Below are 22,894 nucleotides of genomic sequence, written 5' to 3' on the forward strand. Positions count from 1 at the left end.
GAAGGTGATATGTCCTGCCTTCTGGCAGTCAAAATTATATAAAGCACACCATAGGGCTCCATTTTAAGGGGGGGGGTCTAGCTTTCCATCTAGACTCACTCTTCTTTTGCACATAGAGAAATATCAATATATGTGGATGTAAAATTTATTCTGTTTTGCTCTTAAGGTCAAAATTCTGGTAACATTTGTACTTGATTAGAACAAACTCTTGGTTTAACATTGTCCCTGATTAGGACAAGCTCTGGGAAGGTTAACATTTATTTTCACCAAGCCAAAACTCCTTTTTGGGGATACGTTCAAATGTTATAGGCTGTAGTTCTTTTAACGAGAAAGAATTAGAAATGAGAGGTTGGAATGAAAAGAAACTGAAAGTAGAAGGGATGTCTGTGGGTTAAGATCTTAATTTAACTTAACTTAAATTTAACTTAATTTAACTTAACTGCTATTTCAAGCAGTTAAGGCACGTGAATATTGTGGTACTTCATGCTTTGGAAGGCACTTCCTTCTCATTCTGCTTTACCTTGGTTTTCTTCATGGTTCTGTTTAAGTGCCCGCTTCTACCTCATCTTCCCTGATTCCTTCCCTATTTCCCCCTCCAGCTACCCCTACCCATAGCAAAATTTTGTGGTATTTCAATCACTCCACTGTGTCCAGGACCCCATTTGCAGTTTTCTTGGGAAATGACACTGGAGTAGTTTGCCATTTCCTTCTCCAGTTCATTTCACAGAAAAGGAAACTAAAGCAAACAAGGCTGAGTGACTTGCTTAGGGCTGAGTGACTGGCTTAGTGACTGGCTGAGGCCAGATTTAAACTCAGGTCTTTCTGACTCCAAGCCTGACACTTGATCCACCTTTTATTTGTTATGTATATATGGGTATGTATTGTTATATATGGTTCTTCCCTAAAAAAGTTAGCTTCTTGACTTTTGTATTTGACCCTCTGGCATCTAGCATAGAACCTATCATCTCCTTAATAAATGAGTATTGAATAACTGGGATATGGATTTTATGTTTATTTTATATTTATTAAAATATATTTCTAATTATATTAGAAAACAGGTTGTTTTAAAGCATGTAAGAAAGTAAATGAGAGGCATTGTGGTATGCATAATGAATAGAAAACTGATCCCAGAGTCATTAAGACCTGTGTTCAGGTCCCTTTTCTAGTCTGTATTGCCTAATTCACAAAAACATTTTCTCTTCTTCCATCTTCCTCCTCTTCTGAAAAAAAAAAATAACTTTTTTTTCTTTTAAATTTATTTTTTATTCTCATTTTGTACAAATTTTTTTTACATTAATAAAATATTCTTGTTTACAAGTAAACAAAATACCCCTCCTCCCCCATGAATATAGATAGACTTGCTTGGGCAAAAAGTAAAGGGGAGAGAAAAAAATTAAAATAAAAGAAATAATAGTTATAATTGTAGGTATGGCCAGGTGGCGCAATGGACGAAGCACCAGCCCTGGAGCCACGAGCACCGGAGTCCATATCCAGCCTTGTAAACCCAACAATCACCCAGCCGTGTGACATGCAAGTCACCCTATCCCCACTGCCCTGCAAAAACCAGAAAAAAGAAATTAAAAAAAAGACCCAAAATAAAATAAAATAGTAATAATAATAGTAGGGGTGGCTGGGTGGCAGACAGAGCATTGGCACTTGAGCCAGGAGCACCTGGGTCCAAATCCAGCCCCAGACACCCAAAGATCACCCCTCTATGTAGCCCCCAGGCAGGCCATCCAGCCCCACTTGCCCTGCACCCTCCCCCAAATAATAATAACAAAAAATGTGCTTGAATCTTTGTTCCAACACCAACAACTCTGTCATGGGTGGATCTCATTCTTTATGATAAATCCATCACAAAAGTTATTTCCATATTTTTCCACCTTTTCCATTGCTGATTGCAACTCCCTCCTTTCTTATTTCTCCACTACCATGTACTTCTATTTTCTCTCTCCTTTCACTCTGACTCTGCTGTAGGGTTGCTGAGTGGCGCAGCAGACAGATCCCTGGTCCTGGGGCCAAGAAGCCCTGAGCCCCCATACCACCCCTTAGGCCCAGAATCCACCTGGCCTTGTGGTCCTGGGCAGGCCTTCCAATCCCAGCCCCTTGCAAGAAGTAAGAAAGAAAATGTGTTATATCTGGCCACTCTCCCCCACCCATGGTCCATCCTCTCCTCCTTTATTCACATCCCCACCCCTTCCCCCTGCTCCCCCTCCTTCTTACTCCAGATGCCTATACCCCATTGAGTATATATGCTGTTTCCTCTCCTAGCCATCTCTGATGAGAGCAAAGGTTCCCTCATTCCCCCTTGCCTCCCCTCTTCCATATCATTGCAATAGCTCATTGTAATAAAAAAAATCTTATGTGAAATATCTTGGATTATTCCCCCTCTCCTTCTTCTTTTTCCCATTCCATTTCCCTTTTTTCTATTGACTCCATTTTTACACCATATTTTATCTTCAAATTCAGCTTTCTCCTGTGCTTCAACTATAAAAGCTCTCTCTACCTGCTCTATTAAGTGAGAAGGTTCATATGAGTATTATCAGTGTCATTTTTCTATGCAGGAATGCATGCAGTTCATCCTCATTAAGTCCCTCATATTTCCCCCCTTTCCTCCAATCTCCATGCTTCACCTGAGTCCTGTATCTGAAGATCAAACCTTCTGTTCAGCTCTGGCCATTCCAAAAGGAACCTTTGAAATTCCCCTGGTTCATTGAAAGTCCATCTTTTTCCCTGGAAGAGGACATTCAGTTTTGCTGGGTAGTTCATTCTTGGCTGCATTCTAAGTTCTTTTGCCTTCCGGTATATATTGTATTACAAGCCTTATGAGCTTCCAATGTAGTTGCTGCTAAGTCCTGTGTGATCCTGACTGCAGCTCCACAATATTTGAACTGTGTCCTTCTGGCTGCTTGTAATATTTTCTCTTTGACTTGGATGTTCTGGAACTTGGCTATAATATTCCTAGGAGTTGGTTTTTTTGGGATCTCTTTCTCTGGGGAATCGGTGGATTCTCTCCATTTCTATTTTGCCCTCTGCTTCTAGAATATCAGGGCAATTTTCCTGTAGTAATTCTTTGAAAATGATGTCAAGGCTCTTTTCCTGATCATGATTTTCAGGTATTCCAATAATTTTTAAATTATCTTTCCTAAGTCTGTTTTCCATATCAGTTGTTTTTTCAATGAGATATTTCATATTTTCTTCTAATTTTTCATTTTTTTTGTTTTGAAGTATTGATTCCTGATTTCTGTTAAATTCATTAATCTCCCTGAATTCTGTTCTTTGTCTGAAGGATTTGTTCTCCTCAGAGAGTTTTCTTATCTCTTTTTCTATCTGGCCAATTTTGCTTTTTAAAGCATTCTTCTCCTCAATAACTTTTTGAACTGTTTTATCCATTTGACCTAAGCTGGTTTTTAGCATGCTATTTTCTTCACCATTTTTTTGGATTTTCTTGACTAAGCTGCTGACTTCATTTTCATGTTTTTCCTGCATCTCTCTCCTTTCTTTTCCTATTTTTTCTTCCAACTCCCTCATTTGATTTTCAAAGTCTTTTTTGAGCTCTGTCATAGCCTGAGCCCAATTTCTGTTTTTCTTGGAGTCTTTAGATGCAGGAGCTTGTGTTTCCTCATCTTCAGACTGAGTATTTTGGTCCTTCTTGGGCTCATTTGCAAAATATTTCTCAATAGTCTTCTTTTTGTTTCTCTGCTTGCTCATTTTCCCAGCCTGGGCCTGGTTTGGGGTGCTTCTTGAGCTTTTGGGACACTCCCACAAGGGTCTCAGTGTGTGAGGCTCTGTCCTCCCTCCTGGTCTGTGAATGACCATAAGCGCCCCCACCTCTGCCACGGGGCTGAGGTGGGGGGCCCTGCTGTTCTATGGGGGGGCCTAGACTGCGATCAGGATCTGAATGTGGTCAGAGCCCCACAGTCCTGTTCCAGAGGCCAAAACATAACTTTTGAAACAAGTAATATATTATTAGGCTAAATAAATTCCAAAAATATATGCTTTAATCTATACCCTGACTCTGTCATCTTCCAGTCACGAAGTATAGTTCATCATGAATCCTTGGGAATTGATGTTGATTGGAAAGAGCTACAGCTGCAGCACCAGGTGACCTGGGTCTGTGGCAGAGGGGGCGATTTCCAGACCTCTTGGCCCAGGGATCACCGAGTACAGCTGGAAGGGGTGGTGAGAGAACTCTGCCACACCAGAGTGGAGAGCCAGCTTCAGAGCAGCCCTGTGGTGAGAACCTGCAGTGGCAATCAGTGGAGCCACCCAGCACTTCCAGAGCTCTCAGCCCACAGATGGTAAGGGAGTTGGGGAAGACCACAGAGGTCTGTCTCTGCTGTTTTCCCACACTCAGTTCCAGGTTGAAGTCTGGGTCCCCATACTACCATAACCTAGCAGGGACCATCCTCATAGCTCCAGGGCAGAGGGGAAGTCCTGTGATCATCCACATACCAGAGTACAGGCAAGACTGCAGTCAGAGATGGACTTGCTCATTCCAGTAGTGCAACAACCAGGGACAATTTGGGGCTGTTTGCAATGGAGAATAACATCTGTATCCACAGAAAGAATTGTGGAGTTTGAACAAAGTCCAAGGACTATTTTCTTTAATTGAGGGGAAAAAAACCTGATATCTTATTGTCTGATCTTGTTATCTCTTATACTTTATGTTTCTTCCTTAAGGATATGATTGATTTCTCTCTCATCACACTCAATTTGGATCAATTTATACTATGGAAACAATATAAAGACTGACAAATTGCTTTCTGTGGGGGGTGGGGGCAGGGAAGTAAGATTAGGGGAAATATTGTAAAACTCAAATTAAATAAAATCTTTAATAAAAAATAAAAAAAGAAGATCCTCTCATTAGACCTTGGAGAAATTAAGGTCCCTGTGGATTGTCCCCCAAACCCCCCGAAAGCCTTGGAAATGCAGTAAATCAGTCATAGACTGAGAAAATGAGCAAACAAAAGAAAAAGAAGAATCTGACCATAGAAAATTACTTTGGTCCCATGGAGGGCCAAAATACATACCCAGAGGATGACAAACATGAAGCTTCTGTATTCAAAACCTTCAGGAGAAATAGAAAATGGGCTTAGGCTATGGATGAGCTCAAAAAAAACTTTGAAAAGCAATTAAGTGAGGTAGTGGAAAAATTGGGAGGAGAAATGAGAGCAAAGTAGATAAATCATGAAAACCAAGTCAACAGCTTGGTGAAAGAAATACAAAACAATACTGAAGAAAATGTTAAAAACCTGTTTAGGCCAAATGGAAAAAGCAACCCAAAAGGCAAATGAGGAGAAGAATGCCTTAAAAAAGCAGAATTGGCCAGCTGGAAAAGGAGATAAAAAAAAAAGGCCTCTGAAGAAAATAACTCTTTCAAATGCAGAATGGAACTAAAAGAAGCCAATGACTTTGTGAGAAATCAGGAAGAAATAAAACTATACCAAAAAACCCCCCAAATTAGAACAAAATATAAAATATCTCACTGGAAAAACAATTGACCTTGAAAACTGATTCAGGACAGATAATCTGAAAATTATTGGGATACCTGAAAGTCACAACCAGGGAAAAAAAGAGCCTAGACTTCATTTTTCAAGAAATAATACAGCAAAATTGCCCTGAGATCCTAGAAGCAGAGGGTAAAATAGAAACTGAGGGAATTCACCCACCACCTCCTAAAAGAGATCCCCCCCAAAATACTTCCAGGAATATTATAAGCAAATTCCAAAACTCCCAAGTCAAAGAGAAACTACTAAAAGCTGCCAGAAATAAACAATTCAACTACCATGTGTCTGTAGTCAGGATTACACAGGATCTGGCAGCATCTACATTAAGGACTTGTAGGGCTTGGAATATGATATTCCAGAAGGCAAAAGATCTTGGTTTACAACTGAGAATCAACTACTCAGCAAAACTGAACATCCTGAACATTGAAAGATGTACCTTTAATGAAACAGGGGACTTTCAAATTTTCTTATTGAAACAACCAGAACTGAACAGAAAGTTGATCTCCAAGTACTGGACTCAGGTGAACCACAGAGAGGGCAGACAAGGACTAATTATGAGGTACTTAATGATGTTGAACTGTTTGTATTTCTGCATGGGAAGAAGATACTGATAATTTACATGAACTTTCTCATTTATAAGAGCTGTTAGAAGGAGCATATATAGACAAGGCACAGAAAGGAGCTAAATATAATAATATAATATAGTAAAAAGATGGAGCCAAAGGATGATAAAGGAAAGTTCTGGGAGGAAGAGAAAGGAGAGGAAGAAAGGACTAAAATATTTCACATAAGAGTCAAGAAAAAGCTTTTACAATGGAGTGGAATGGGGTAAAGCTGGGAAAAATAAGTGAGCCTTCATTCTCATCAGAAACAGCTCAGAGAGGAAATAACATGCACACTTAATAGGGTGAGGAAATCTATCTTACCCTAGAGAAAAATGAGAGGCAAGGGATGGGATAAGGAGAATGGGGGGAGGGAAAGGGGGAGTATGTGATAGAAGAGAGAGAAGATCATGGGAGAGGGTACTCAGATACAGCACACTTCTGAACAGGAACAGAATGAAAGGGGGAGAGAGAGAGAGAGAGACAGAGAGAGAGAGAGAGACAGAGAGAGAGAGAGACAGAGAGAGAGAGAGAGGAAGAAGAAGAAGAGAGGAGGAGGAGGAGGAGGAATAGAGTGGAGTTACAGCTAGTAATGACAACTGTGGGAGAAATATTGAAGCAACTTCTCTGGTGGATTTATGATAAAGAAGGCAACTCATCCCAGAGACAAGAGCTGTTGGAATATGAATTGAACACAGACTGAAGTATGCTTTTTTTCTCTCTCTCACTATTCTTGAGGTTTCTAATCTTTCCAGGAGGGAGGAAGGTTTATGTTTACTCTCACAACAAGATTATTGTAGTGATAGAAAATAAATAAACAACCCCCCCCAAATTGTTCTGCTTCTGCTCACTTTATACTACCTCAATTCAGAAATGTCTTCCCAGGTTTCTTTGAGATCATCCCCTTCAATTTTTATAGTACAATAGTATTACATTACATCTATGCACCATACTTTGTTAGCCATTCTCTAATTGATGGGCATCCCATTAGCTTCCATTTCTTTAGTACCACAAAACCAACTGCTATAAATATTTTTGTATATTCTTTTTCCACTTCATTTGACTTCCTTGTAATAATGTTATCACTTTTATTCTTATGTTGCAATTGTTTCACAATCATTTGGAGTAGAGGAGATGTCATTCTGGAAATTACTAAGAAAAATAGGACAGGAAGATTGCCCTTAGTACCACTTTGTGGCTAGTCAAATACAGATTAGGGTTTTTGTTTGATTTTGCACTTAAGAAGAAAAAAGGGTTTTTGTATCATGCTTTCTCACACTTTTAAGTCTATCTAAGTGGTCTAGGGTTCACTTACTTTAAATTGTGTTTTAAAGGATTTTTGTTTTGAAGAAGTTATTTCATATTTTGTAACCCCATGTATGATTATGGTATTCGATTATAAACTTGCTCAAGTTCATCCTAGCAAAGTTGATTGGCCAGAATAAAGAATCACCATTGGGGTAAACTATTAGCCAAAAGTAAAGGTTCTCAACTTTTCTTCCCTTCCCTGACCCTACTCATATTACTAGTTACAGCCCTTGCTGTATGTTATACACTTTGTTAGATCTTGGAGATACAAAACTAAAGGTGTAACAGTCCCAGCAGCACTCAAAGAACTGCTTATCTGTGACAAAGTTTATTACTATGCTTTTTCCTATACCATAATTCTGTTTCTCAAGGATTTCATCACTCTGGTTATACTGTGCTCTTACCCAATGCACACCTAAATAGTCCCCCAACTCCTTAAGTGCTTAGCTTCATTGAGAGTTTCTATAGTTTAATAATTCTTTGCCATGGGGTCAGCAGGTAATTAACTTCTCCAAACTTAATTATATAGATATCTATCAGGGTCAAAAATAGTTGATGGAGGGAACCATGAGGACCCCTAGAACAATTGTACGGGAAGAGGGATAGTCCAACCTCTGAAAATCTAGTCAGTGACCTTAAGGAGTTTGAGAATAAAAGTGGTCCTGGAAGACCCTAAAGATGGTGACCCAAGTAGAGGACCAGGAGGTGTGGAAAAGAAGGAAACCCCTTAGATGGCTACAACCTGGGACAAATCCCCTGTGATCTACTTAGAGTTCTTCAGTTTCTTGCTAGACTTGTATTTAAATCATTTCTAGATAATGAAGGAAGAATTGATAGAACAAAGATGGCTTCTATTATTTCATCATTATACCTTTTGATATGCTGTTGACAAATGGTAACTGATTAAATTTTTTCTCCAGTGATCATATCTCTTTTAATTTTAAATGGATTTTAATGAAATTTCTTATATGTAGTAGATATAGAAACAGATAGATAGATGATAGATGCTACAATAATAATGAAGATCCTTTATTCTGATTTTCCAATACTCTGGAAAAATCTACTTTTCTTTTAAAGTACTCTATATCCTGTATTTGTAAATCAATGTTTAACATCTCTGAAATCATCTAAAAAAATAGCATTTCTTCCTTTAAAGTTATTCAGGCCTTGTACTTTTTTGTGCTTAGAAAATGAGAATATTTCTGATTTGTGACAAACTAAAGCCAGAAATTCAGTCAATAGTGAGAGAATTGTTGTTATTGTTTGACCTTCGTTCTTGAAGAAGACCATGACATCAGGGATGTGATGCCATGTCATGTAAGTGAATTGAATCTAAGTGAGGGGCACTATGCTTTACTTTTTCCTCTGGAGCCATCTGGGTCCAATGATCACATAGATCTATTGTAGATAATAGGAGATGACTTTGCATGCAGTGGGAAGCCTTGGCCTTTTAAAACTAAAGTCTTTAAGAGGTCTAAGTTTGACCTAGTGATTCAGTGATTAAGGCAGGTAAGAAAAAGATGAAGTTAAGAATGGCCTTTTTAACTTAGTCATTGGGGGAAAAAACTGCTTGTCTTTAAACTCCAGTTTAATTACTGTGGCTGGAAGGATCATCCCCTCTAATGAAGAAGATACATTCTTTCCCTTGAGGTTTCCACAGTCTAATAGATCAAATTTTTCTAATCACAGTTTGGAAGGGTGGGGGGGAGAGAGAGAGAGAGAGACAGAGAGAGACAGAGAGACAGAGAGACAGAGAGAGACAGAGAGACAGAGAGACAGAGAAAGAAAGAGAACTTTTAATAAGGCTTGAAAGGGCAAACTTCTTTTTTTCTTTCATCCTTTGGAAATTTCTTTCTAATCCTATTTAATACTTTTTTTTTGAAATGATTAACCTATGATTTCCCTCCCCTTCCCACTTCCCAAGATCACATAAGAGAGGGCAATAAAAACATCCCCCAAAGTAAACAAAACAAAAAAACTCAAGAGGAAAAGTGGATGGAATATGCTGTTTGGATTAGATCATCAAATTGATTTCATCTTGACCCTGAAACATATTAGTTGGTTTAGCAAACTAGACTTGCAGTAAATTCTCTCAGAACATTTAACCGATCTCTAATGCTTTCCTTTTCTTAAATCTGTACAAGGAAGCTCACACTTACATTAGCTACCTAGCAGGACTGTTATAAATTAAAGTGTTCTACAATTTTTAGGAATTGTTTTTTTCTCTGTCCTACTATAAAGGTCTGTGATTGTGGGAGAGATACATATGTATATAATACAAACTATTGTTCTAATAAGACATTAAAATTTTGAGTGAAATTTAAGATTATTTATCTGGAAACTATGCCACAGTCTTTTTTTTTTAATTGAGTCATTTGCTTTTTTTCATTCTTGCCATACCTTTGGCAGAGATTAACAGTCTTTTTTTTTTTTTGGTGATCCAACCAGTTTTTTCTCCTCAGGTTATTTTTTCTTTTTTGTTTGTTCCTCCATCCACCCCCTCTTCTGACTTGATTTTTGGAAGTTTATGCTCAAGGAAAAATGTGAGATTTTATTAATTTAAGGGGGAAAATTATGAGTGAATCTTTTAAAAAATAAAGCACTATACAGTTGAGTGATTATTTTTCTGACTTCCTTTGAGAACATTGGTGTGTAGTTCATCTGAATGTGGTTGGCTTGAACTTTTCTAGGACAAATAGGTGGTTCCTTGGTCAAGAAAACAGTCTTTGACACTTTTCTATTGTCCATTTCATCAATTCAAACAACCCAACCAGCAAAATAATCTTTTTAGCTTTTTGTTCTTCTTTGCTCCAACAAGGTTAAATTGAATAAAAAAGTCCCTGACCAATCATTAACCTTTGTCAATGTCATATGCTTTTCTTGCCAGCTATAGCTCATTCTGAACTGTTTTTATAACTTTGTCACACTTTTGTCTTCATATTCCATTGCCTTCTTTGTAGGTGACTTCCTTCCTCTGAAGGATGAAATTATTAGTTAGGCAAGCCAGAAAATTATTGATTGCCCTGTCTTAGACAAAGGCCTTGAGGAGATGTCAAGATAATTAGTTTCCCATAGCTAGTCTATCATGTCTCCATGCTTGACGAGTGGTTTCTTTCCCAATCTTCTCATCAATGAGTATTTTCATTTTTTTCTGTCCAGGTGGCCTTATAGTATAGTCAATGACAGTATTGTTTTTGTTTTAAAAGTTCAACAAATCTTCATCTTAATACTTTTTGTCATGTTTCTCTTTAATTCATATATTTCTGTGCATAAATATATTTTAATGTAAATATAATATATAATTGTATAGCTTAAAATATATACTATAATATAGTTATATGATTATTAAATGTGTATTATAGAATGCTATTTATTTTATGTCATATAACATAGAACACATATCATATGCTTGGACACATGGACATATGTATGTAAATATTATCTCCACCCACACTTTGGTTATAGTGAATAAAAAATATCCTCAATATCTTATGAATTCCCAAAGGGTCAAATTTGCCTTCTTTCATCAAATTATCTAATTCATTTTGCTATACTCACATTTTGAATCTTTGCATAAGTATCTCATGCTATAGCTTTTATTGATGGCTTTCCATGGACTGCTTCCTGGATTTCAGAATCACTGGGATAGGGAAAATATGATATGAGAACATACTAAGAAATGCATCTTAGAAGGGTATTAGTGGTTGGAGAAAGGGTGGATGAGGGAGCTGAGTGATTATAGATTTCTCATGGAGTCTACCCTTGAAATCCAACCCCAGCTCAAGGGTCCTGTGAGTTCTAGCTTGCCTATCTCACAGGAGGCAAGAACTGGTGAAGTTATGACCTGGGGGAGTTCAGTGAGAAGGCAGTAGATGGCAGTGAAAGATGAGCCGGGTCAGGGATGGCTTCCATAGCTCTGAAGAAGGTTCTGGGGTAAAGACCTAGAGAGAGAGAGAGAGAGAGAGAGAGAGGGGAATGGCTGGCATGAGGCTGACTCAAGGCTTTGGGTGAAGACAGATTCTAGAGGCAGGTGGTCTGAAAGAGTTGAAGCAGAACTTGCTGGGAAGACCCTGAGACAACAGAACCCCAGAGTCTGGTGGCAGGGACCTGAGATTGTGAGAATCAAATGTAAAGTGTTTTGCAAATCTAAAGAGGTATATAAATGATAACTACCATTGTTATTAAAATTATTATTTAACTTGATGAACTTTGGTGACTTATTTAACTGATGGCAAATTTGAAAAAAATATCTGACTTATGGAAAATATCTATTATTCACTTGAAGTAGCCAAGGAGAGGAGAAAGAATGTGGTTGAGCAGAATTAGAAAAGAGGATTAAAGAGGGCAGAAGAAAAAGGTTACAGAAAATGAGGAAAGAGAAATTGAAGATGGAAGTGAGGAAGAATGGAGAGAGAAAAGCCTTGATTAAAATTTTTTTTTTTTTTAGGAAAACTGTATAGGGAAATTTGTAAAGTCTGGCTTTTGATTTAAGAGGTTTCCTGAAGACAGTGTCTCAAATTTGAGCTGCTTGAGTTGGAAGATTTTGTATATGAAAAAGAAAAAGTCTTCAAAAATATTTGAAAGCAAAATTCTTCAGTCTGGGGTGAGCAGTGTGTCTGACAGACAAAAAGCAGAGGATCCAAATGACCTCTCCAGCCCCAAGTAAGTTTACATTTTCCCCAGAGCAGTGGAGAAAGTTTTCTCATTCTAGACACATTCTCCACATAGCTCTGTTTTGTCTCTTGACCTACTTGCTTAGTTAAAGAGTATCAGTTATTTGACAGCAAAGAAATTATCACTGTCTACAGGTCTGCTGTCCAGGTGGATTCTTTATTTCTGTAAATGGAAAAAATCCCACAAAAAAACCTAGGGATTTTTTTTTTTAGAAATGCTACTCATTTGACCTTCCTTTTACTTTTCCCCCCTCCTTTTATTTTAAAATTAAATTTTGTAGATTAATTGCCAGACTTTTTAGTGTCTGTGTTAGATATTTCCAGACTTCTACCTCTACTGTGCAGTTGTCTTTTGTTGCTGGGGAATAGTATCTAGTAACGGCAAGAAAGAAGGGAGGAAAATGGCTTTCTTTGGTTAAAATAGGTAGTTAAATGGCATAGTGAAAAGAGCAACAGCCATGGAATCAGTCCAGAAGTGGGCAGGAACCACTTGATTTTTATTTTTTTTTTTTGCAAGGCAAATGGGGTTAAGTGGTTTGCCCAAGGCCACACAGCTAGGTAATTATTAAGTGTCTGAGACCGGATTTGCACCCAGGTACTCCTGACTCCAGGGCCGGTGCTTTATCCACTACGCCACCCAGCTACCCCTGAACCACTGATTCTTACATGTCATACACACCTTTAGTTTGTGACCCTAGGAAGTCTTTTAGCCATCTTTTGCTTCACTTCTCTCATAAGTAGAATGGGGATAGTAATAGTGCTTACCTCCCAGGGAAGATGTGAAGATAAAATGAAATATTATTTTAAAAGGTATTATATTAAGGCTATATTAAGGCTAGTGTTGTTGATGTTGTTATCTCAAAGCCAATGTACCAAGGTTCATGTTGGAATTCTTTGGATGGGCTTTCATTCAGTATGTGTTTGTTTATGTTTACTTTTCCCCCATATAAAGTCCTAAGAAATTTTTATTGTCGGGTTTCTAAGCCCTTCAGAAGAGAGGAACAGATGGATGAAGAGATAGAGATAGAGAGGCAGATCCAGAGATACACAGACAGATAGAGACAGAGAAAGAGACAGAGACATATATAGAGAGATTTTTTTTTTTTTACTATGGTTTGCTTTTGGTTTTGGTTCTCTCCTCTAAGAAGAATTTATTTGTTTTACTCCTTTCATTCATTGTCATCCTTTCTTGTCCCTTCTAAAATTTTATTCTCTGATTTTGGGTCAGTCAGTATCCTTATTTGTTCCTTTTAAAATCATTTTTTGTGTTCCTTCTGAAGTATTGGGTTCAAGTTCCTTTTTTAAAAAGCAAATTTGTTTTATTGTCTAAATAGATCTAGCCCCATTGTTGCTCTTTTCTGTTGTGCTTTTTTTTTTCCATTTTTGCATGGCAATGAGGTTAAGTGACTTGCCTGAGGTCACATAGCTAGGTAATTATTAAGTGTCTGAGGTCAAATTTGAACTGGGTCTGAACTCAGGTTCCTCCTAACTCCAGGGTCAGTGCAGTGCTCTATCCACTGTGCCATCTAGCTACCTCTGTTGTGCTTAATTCTTAGAAGTATTCATGAGGGAAGTAAGATAGATTAGACAATACCCCCATCATATTAGGGGGCTCAATTCTCTGGTCCCTTGTCTTGCTCATTATCATTCTGAGAAGCTTATCTTGATCTTGTCCTTCACCTTGCACTCACCCCCTTTCAATTGTTAGTGTCTTCTCAGAAATTTCTTTTTGTGTGTTTTAAAAAACAATTTTGCACAGATGTGTTGTTGCCCTGGTAGAATGTAACATTTTTGAAGACTGGGATTTTTTTACATTTTGAATTTCTAACCCCATTGCTTAAGACAGTGGTGAATAAGATACGTTTATTGATTGATCGTTGTCATATATTACTAACATCTCTCATCACCAATAAATCATTAATAATTAGATTTTTCCTTTCTTCCTTCAATCTTTGCCCTTAATTAAAATAAAACATCTTGGAAGAAAGTTCTTAGTTCATTTTCCTTCTGACCATTTCTTAAACAGGGGAGGAATAAACCCTTATCTCTCAAGGAAAAGCCTGAAGAATCATATTCTCCTAAAGGTTTGAGATAGTCATGATTTTACTGTATTATCATATTATGGGAGATATGCAGGATTGCTATTTTGTAAATTAGATGATTATTATTTTAAATGTTGTTCAGTTGTATCTGACACTTTTTAACTTCATTTTGGGTTTTTCTTGGCAAAGATATGGAGTGGTTTGCTATTTCCTTCTCCAACTTATTTTACACATGAGGATCCAGGCAAACAGGATTAAATTACTTGCCTAGGGTCACAACAGCTAATAAGTATCAGAGACCAGATTTGAACTCAGGAAGGATCTGATTCCAGGCCCTGAACTCCATCCACTTCACCAACTAGCTGTTGCATTTTAAATGTAACAGAATAGATTTTTGGTGGGTGACTTTAACTTTTTATTTATTTTTAAGAAATCCAAAGTAATTAAAGGGTAATCTTTTTACCTATTTACTGATGTGCTTGGAAGTAAGGTTCCATTTTGTAATAGCAGTAATGAATCTAAGAGTAATAAATGTTAGAATGAGAGATGCTCTGGAGAAGGTGACTGTAAAGACTCTTAAAAAAGAAACTTGTAGATCTGAGAGGGCTGTTGGTGTCTGATGTTTATATGATGAGGCTCCTTCTCCCTTTTACTGAGTTCAGCATACTGAGGATTCTTGGAAGAGGTGTTAATACATTTGTTAAGGATGATTGTCATTATAAACCATTTCTGTTCTTGAATATATTACTCCCAGCCCCATAAATACAGTGATAAAAACTTGCAAAGTAAACACTTCAAGGCCTCATAAATACATTCCCTTGTTGCTTACCTAAGGTGTGTGTACCCTGTTTATCTTGATCTCTTCAGAGACATGGTCCAGGAACAGAATCATGTACTACTTCATTCACTTCCTGAAATGATTTCTTTCTACTTTGAGGTACTGTGTAGATGAAATGGACAAAACATCCTCCTTTCTGTTGTTCTTTTTTAGTTTTACAGAGATTTTATGAAAATTTTCACTATTTTCTTTTTACATTGAAAAAAATTACATTAAGTCACCAAGGATATAAACCTTTCTCATCAACATTTCTGTCCAGTAATTTCTTGACATCCTTATGCTGCATAGACTACGTGGTATGTGCTAAATGAAATGTTACACCTGATAAAATCTGCCTAGAAATTTATATCCTAGGGTAAGAGATCTTAGTAATGGAGTCCCACATGAATTAGGGCATTATTGGCCATATCAGCAGTTATTCTACTTATATCAAACTAATTACATGGTTTTTTAAAAGTAAATTAGTTAGGGGCAGCTAGGTGGTGCAATGGCCCTGGAGTCAGGAGGACCTGAGTTCAAATCCAACCTCAGACACTTAATAATTACTTAGCTGTGTGGCCTTGGGTAAGCCACTTAACTCCATTGCCTTGCAAAAAACTTTTAAAAAAGTTTATTAGTATGGTCTTTGAGTTGTGTTCTAAAATGACTTGGAAAGTTGGAAAATAATCTTTCTAATATGTTCTGCATCATCCATAACATTAGGTTTCTTTGTTGCATGATTTTTGTCTGTACAAAGAAGCTAATGAGGAAACTTTCTCAGTCAGTGGAAATTTGCAGTTTGTCACATATCAGTTAAAATCTTAGGCTGTTGTTTGAAGGCCTGAGAAGTTAATTAATTGAATGTTCCTAGAGCTCAGAGCTAGTATGCAACAAAGGTTGGGCTTTAATTTTTCTTTCTAACCCCAAATTCAGCCCTCTAACCCCTCACTATGCCTTGCTGTCTCCTGGTCAATTAACTCTTTTTGCTCAAGGCCACACAGCTAGGTAATTATTAAGTGTCTGAGACTGGATTTGAACTCAGGTCCTCCTGACTCCAGGGCTGGTGCTCTATCCCCTGCACCAACTAGCCGCCCTCAATTAACTCTTTTAAGAAAAATTTCTTTGCTTTGTTCCCTTCTTTAATTCTCTTACCTTCTCTGTTCCAAAATTTTATTTTCTGATTTCTGGTCTGTCCCTTCTTATACCATCCCCAGTTCTTTATAGAAAAAATGAACAATGATAACAAACATCCTCCTTTTGGTTGTTCTTAGGCTTCTTTACATGGGCTAGCTAGGTGTAATGGATAGAGTTCTGATCCTGGAGTCAGGATGACATCTTCCTGAATTCAAATCCAGTTGCAGACACTAGCTATGTGACCTCAGGCAACTCATTTAACCCTGTTTGCCTTAGTTTTCCTTATCTATAAAATGAGCTGGAAAAGGAAATGGCAAACCATTCCAGTATTTCTGCTAAGAAAACCCCAAATGAGCCATGAAGAGTTGGACATGACTGAAAAATGCCTGAACAACAAACCCTTCCTTCCTTGAAACTTCCTGAAATTTCCATTCATTTTTGCCTTTCAACACTCTAGATATTACTCTTAGGTCAGTATTGAGCTTTTTTCTTCTTCCTTCTATTACATATTCTTGCTTCTACATCTCTCTGTATGTATCTTTTAAAATTTAAGTGGCTCAATGAGTTTCCTGTGCATCCACATTATGCTCTCTGGATAGCTCCCTCCTATCTTTTTCAGAATCCTTTTTTTTTTGTATCTTCAGACTTTTTTGCTTGACAGCTTTCCCTATATCCTGAGCCAACCTTCTGTGGAATTTAGCCCCTTAGATCCTACTTTTTCTTTCCTTCAATTCTTTGAAATCTGATCTTCTATCTGCAAGTAAATGAAAGGATTTTTTTAAGACAATAGGCAAATTTTCCATCTTTCTGCAAATATTTTGAATTCAAATAGATGGAAATATCAATTTGATTTAAGGAAGAACTTTTAAAAACTATTCTGACTGCTTTGTTTCCTTAATAACAGAGCTGCATTGAATAGGATTTTTTGTGACAAGAAGCACAGTACTGTTAGACTCTGTTGTCTTGGAAAGAAGAAAGAAAAAATAACTGCTGAATTTGTTTTTCTATGTTTAGAAGTCACATCCATTTATTTCTCTATTTAAATAGAACTTCAAGACTTCTTCATCAACAAAGAAATCATTTGTGATCCATCTGCTTAAATGTTTTCTGTCTCTTGGAAACGTGTGAGTTTGGTTCATTTTGGAGCACATTGGGAGGTTAACAAGTCACCAACTCTTTCCCTACCCACCATGCAGGAGGGGGAAGTCATTTTTCAATGCTTGTTTCCTGTGTAAGCAGTCAACTTCTCAGTCTATACTCTTCTGGTTCACTTCATGAAAGAAGGATCCATTAGAGAATCCTATCAGTCTTGAAATAACTGCAGAATCTGGAGTTGCTATTGGTTTTAGATGGGAGTGAGTGAGCTAGAGCATGACAGAAGTTGAAAGACCTCACACTAATAACCAGGGATACCTGGGAAAAAAAATCTCATAATTATTTTTTAATATAGAGAAACACCAATGTCCTGTGTTTTTTAACCTTATTTTTGTTAATATCTTTTATTATGTTATCTTCATTTTTGAATTCCTTTCCCTTTCCTACCCACCAAACTGTCCCTTGTAACAAAAAGTAAGAAAAAAAAGAAAAGACTAAATCTGCTACCACGCCAACTATTTGATATAATTTGCTGTACTCCACACCTTTTGTCCCTCTATCTCTACAAAGGAGGGAAGAAAGTGCATTAAAAAAAACAGAACAAAACAAAAAAAAATTGAGGCAAAGCTTGGTCACTAAAATTATACAATGTTCAGTTTTGTTTTCTGTGATTCTTTCCCTTCCTTTAGGTTGTAATCATTGTGTGTTATTTTCTAGATTCTATTTGCCTTATTCTGCAGCAATTCATATAAGTATTCCCATGCATCTCTGAATGCTTCCTATTTGTTTTTTCTCAGTTGGAAAATACTCCATCTCATTACTGTATCACAGTTTGTTCACCCATTTGGCTAGAGAAGTCCTATCATTTTGACATAGATTGTGTACTTATGAGCAAGTTACCTATTTTTGACTTCCTTTTAGAGTGTCACCTAAGACTCGAAGAGGGTGTTTTCACAGTCATACATTTCACAGTCTTGAGTCAGAGTTGGATTTTGAACTCAGTTCTTCCTAACTACAAGTTCAGCAATCTGTTCTGAAAACGACATTGCTTATGTTTGATATACTCAGAGAAAAAACATTGTTGATAAGTTGTTCATCTCAGTGGTAGTTGCTGTTTTCTCTATCTCTCCTGCTCCTTTCCCACTCCTTTCCCACTCCCCACCTCCCCACCATCTTGCTTTGGTCTTATGATGCTATATCCCCACATGTTCTATTCCCAACTGTCATTGTCTTATAGAAAGGCTTTTCCCACCAGAATATCTTAAGTCTAAAAGAGGAATTACAGTTTTTATGAGCTAGAATGGGACTGGTTTTTTTGAATTTGTGCTAAAGTTTTGAGGGATTTTTTGTCATTCTACATCCAAAATTTAACCAAAAGAAGAAGTTAGGATTTTTGCCTTTATAATATCCAGAATATTTGGTATTCTCTTCTGCAACAGACCTTATTTCATCCTTCTCTTTTTAGATTTGTTTATTTATGTCATTAATTTGAAAGGGCAGCTTTGGTCAGCCACCCATGCTACACAGGTTTTTTTCCTCCCCCTTTCTTTAAGAAACCATTTGGGTTTTTACAAGCCTGTCAGATTATTGGCATTGTTGTTGTATGTAAGCTCTGGGTTGATGCCATCTTTGGGCTTTAAGGAAAAAAGAGAAAATGGGAGTAAAGTAAGGAGGCTAGGTTTACCTGTTCTGTCTGTATCATCTAATAGAAACACTGAAGAAGTCTGTTTACGGACATAATGTGTCCAGCATAATTCTTTATAGCAGCCACATATTAATTATAAACATTTGTTGCCTGGCTTGCCTGTAGCTATAGAGAGGCTTCATCTCTGCTGATGTGACTGAATAATTTATAAACATGGTTATGGTGAAATTTGTGGTGGTCATTAGCATTTTAATGAAAAAAATTCTGTCATTATCCTAAATCTTTTTTTTTCCTACTTTCCCCCTCCCCCCTTTCTAGCTAAACGTCCCCAGTCTTTCCTAAGTATTTGGAAAACGCTGACAATTCCGAGTAATGTGCTGACTGGCCACTATGGGCAGGCGATACCCAGGGGCTCACTGTCATCCCAGCAGTTCATGTACGTATCTTTCATTTTTATTCGAAATTTTGAGTATACTGAATTCAACTACTTGCATAGTGAGCTCTAAAGGCTGTAAATGCTAAATAAGAGTTCTTAGATTGTAGGCAATGACTTATCCTGGGGCACCTTTTAATTTTTAAAATTATTTTTGGATGGAAAAATGCTGTCTAAATTGAGGTGGTATATTTAATTGTTCCTTTAAGATTAGATATGTGTATTAGAAATCACTTCTTTTCTTAAACATCCATATATGTATAGTGAAATCTTTTAATGAGATTTTTAGGTTCGCAACAAAGAATACTCCTTTCAGAGAGAGGCAATATAATGAGCTTCATTTCAGAATGTTCTCTGTTTATAAGGACATTTCATGAGGTTTATTTCACCCCTTATGATTCATAAAATCAGAGGAGAGAGGTCATTCAGTCTCACATCTGAACTCTAGGCAGAATGGTGTTTAAACCTCCCCAGGGAAAGAGCTTTTGACTTACTCCTTACATTTTCCAAACAAAGAGATTCTGCAATCTAGTGTACTTGGATGAGGAAATAGAGTAATTCATAGTATTCACACTCAAGATGACTTAGAATCATTCCTGGTGCAGATTAAACCTTTGGCATAGATGCCAATGGTCATAGCTGCCCATCTCTATGTATCCCTACTTCTTTCCTACATTCTGGTCTTTTGTTACCATGTGCCTCTTGGATAGAATTGCTCTTTTCTCCAAAGCCTTCCTTTCTCTCAAACTTCTCTATTTCTGTCTAGGGCCTCACCATCCCTCCAGTTACCCATGTTCAAAACCTGGATTCACTGATCACATTCACCTCATGCCTAGACTACTATAACAGCCTGCTAGTTGGTCTCCCTGCCTCAAATCTCTCACCTTTTTAATCTGCCTTCCACATAATTGCCCAAGTAATACTTCTGTACTATACATGCTAAAGCATCAAGTCATTACCCTGATCAAAAATTTCCAGTGTCTCTCTGTTATCTCCAGAAGCAAATACAACTTGTGTTTGACATTTGGGTTCCCTCATGCCTTGACTTCAGTCTGCACTTTTCATGCTTGCTATATATCATAGTCTTTCATGTACTCCCTGGTTCTGCCAATCTGATCTTCTCTCTGTTCCTCCCATACAATATTTTCATGCTTTTCAACAAGCTGTCCTCCATATTAGGATACACCCCCTGCCACCTCTACCTTTTAATGTGTGTGTGTATATACATGCATGCACACATACATACTACATATATGTGTATGTATATATATAATTTCTTTCAAAGATCAGCTTAAAGACACCCATATGAATCCTTCATTAGTATTCTCCACTCTATCAAGGGGTAGTGCCTTCTCCTTCATATAGTATAAACTTTTATCTATACATGATAAAATGAAAACTCCTTAGGGCAGGAAGCATTTCATTTTTTTAATTGTTATTTTATTTTGCTAATTACATGTTTTGAAAGTTTTTCAGCATTCATCCACATGCATATGCATATTTGTAAGTTACATAGTTTCCTTCCACCCTCCCTTCCCACTTCCCTCCCCTCGGTGGTGAACAGTCCAGCTAATTATTGTACATGCACATTTGTGTTTAACATGTTTAGTCATTTTCAGTATGAGGAATTGGGGTTAAGGGAAAAGATAGAAAACTATGAGATAGGAAAGAAAGACATAAGAGCAATTTTTAAAAAGTGAATGTAGTGCTCATTTGGATTCTGTAAGGGTTTTTGTTTTGTTTTCTTTTGTTCTGTTTTGTTTTTCTTCCCTGGATGGGGATAGCATTTCTCATATTCGGTCTCCTAGGGTTGTCCTAGCTCTCTGAACTGTTGAGAGGAGCTACTCCATCAAGGTTGTTCATCTCACATTGTTGTTGTCAATGTGTACAATGTTCTCTTGGTTCTGCTTCCTTTGATCAGCATTCGTTCCATGCTTCTCTAGGGTTCAACCATTCAAACCATTTCATTTTTGTTTTCATATCCCTAGTGCCTATTACAGACTAGCCATTTGAAAAATTCTTGTTTATTGATTGCTCAACAAAAAGCCTTTTTATCCTTCTTTATGGATTCTTTCTCTTCCCACTATTCACAAAGAAAAATCACTTCCTTGGTCAGTGAACCAGCACTTAATGCTTTATGGTTAGCAACTCATTTGATGTATATTTGTTCCTCAAAATAATCCTGTGAGATTAATGTTGCCACTGCCCCAATTTTGCATTTTTTTAAACCATTGCCCTTATTTTATGAATGATAAATTGAAGCTGATAGAGTTTAACAGATTTGTCCAGAGTCTCCCAGTTAGTCAGCATCTGAGATAGGATTTGAACTCTGGTCTTCCTGATAACAAAGCCAACACTTCATCCACTGTGCCATTTAATCTTGGTCCCATTATCCAGGCCTGCATTTCTTTGTGTACTTTTGGCTCTGAACCCTGGCCTCTAATTTTTTTTCCAAAGCTTAGAGGTTGTGGTATATAAATGGACTCAGAATCTCAAGAGTTGGAGAGCTCTTTACCAAACATGAATCTCCTCTATAGAATCCCTGACATGTTCATTCAGCTTTTGTTAAATAGCTGGGTAACATTTCTAAAGCTTTGTAAAGTTTGCAAAGCAATTCACAGATATTATCCCCATTAGTCCTCATAGAAACTCTGAACTATGTGTTGTTAGTATCATTGCCACCATACCAATGAAGAACTTTAATCCTAGAGAAACTGAGGGACTTGCTCAAGATTACAAAGCTAGCAGTGACTGAGACAGGATTTGAACTTAGATCTTCCTAATTCTAAATCCATCCTCCTACCCATTGGATCACGTAGTTAACTCCAGCCCTGCTAGTAGCATCCATATCCATCACAGTGGGGAATCCAGACTTCATAGATCTAAAGCTGGAAGGGATCTGAGAGGTACTCTGATTCAACCTCCTCATTTTACATATGAGGAAACTGAGTCTTAGGAAGGTTTATTTGAATGTAAATTCTCTGTCTCCAGAACTGGTATTCTTTCCACTGCATCATACAATTTTCTGCTTTCTAGCCCCTGCTATCCAACTGGGGATACCTCTAATTATCAGGATTTTTTTTTTTGGAGATGAAAGCTGCTTACCTCTTTACTAGTAGTAGTATTCACCAACTGGGCAAGCTGGACAAAACATGTCCCATTAGATAAACTTTCATGTACTTGAAGATATCCATCATGTTTCTGTGATTCTTCTCTTGCTTTTCAGATGTATTCTTTATCTGAGGATCTATCAAAAAGGGGGTAGTTTGTCATCTTTCTCTTTGTAGGGATGGCTTATTCATGACTTTTCTTTCCTTTGTGTAGGGAATTCCCAATGGCAAAACTCAATTTTTAATCTTAGAAAGTTGCCTGGGGACACTGGAAGATTGGGTGACTTGCTATGGTCCCATAGCAAATAAAAGTCTTAGGTGGGTGGGATTAGATCCCAAGGTTTCCTGATTAGAGACCAGCTTTTTGTCTACCACACTAGACTGCTTCTTATTCTTTGTTTATAAAAAGAGGATTCTAGCATGAATAAATGAATAAGAAATAAATGAAAATTATGACTCTGAGCAGACTATGGGTCAACTCTTATTTAAATACTTGTGCATTTTCTACTTTTTAGATCATCTGTA

General features: G+C 37.3%; 1 protein-coding gene across 13 annotated transcripts in view; it reads left to right on the plus strand.

Moving 5' to 3' along the window:
- APBB2 (amyloid beta precursor protein binding family B member 2) overlaps nucleotides 1-22,894 on the plus strand; it is a 419,679-nt gene that overhangs the window by 138,366 nt on the left and 258,419 nt on the right. For 10 of the 13 annotated variants that reach the window (XM_074229546.1, XM_074229547.1, XM_074229545.1 and 7 more), the window contains one exon: nucleotides 19,145-19,262. The exons of 2 other annotated variants lie outside the window; for them this stretch is intronic. In XM_074229546.1, coding sequence (XP_074085647.1) covers nucleotides 19,217-19,262 — 46 coding nt within the window. In that variant the 5' untranslated portion in view covers nucleotides 19,145-19,216. Of the gene's footprint in view, nucleotides 1-18,118; nucleotides 18,602-19,144; nucleotides 19,263-22,894 lie in introns of those variants that run through there. One more of the 13 variants, XM_074229551.1, reaches the window with a different exon arrangement.

Source organism: Macrotis lagotis, chromosome 3 (assembly GCF_037893015.1).
Source record: "Macrotis lagotis isolate mMagLag1 chromosome 3, bilby.v1.9.chrom.fasta, whole genome shotgun sequence".
In the NCBI taxonomy this organism is placed as follows: domain Eukaryota; kingdom Metazoa; phylum Chordata; class Mammalia; order Peramelemorphia; family Peramelidae; genus Macrotis; species Macrotis lagotis.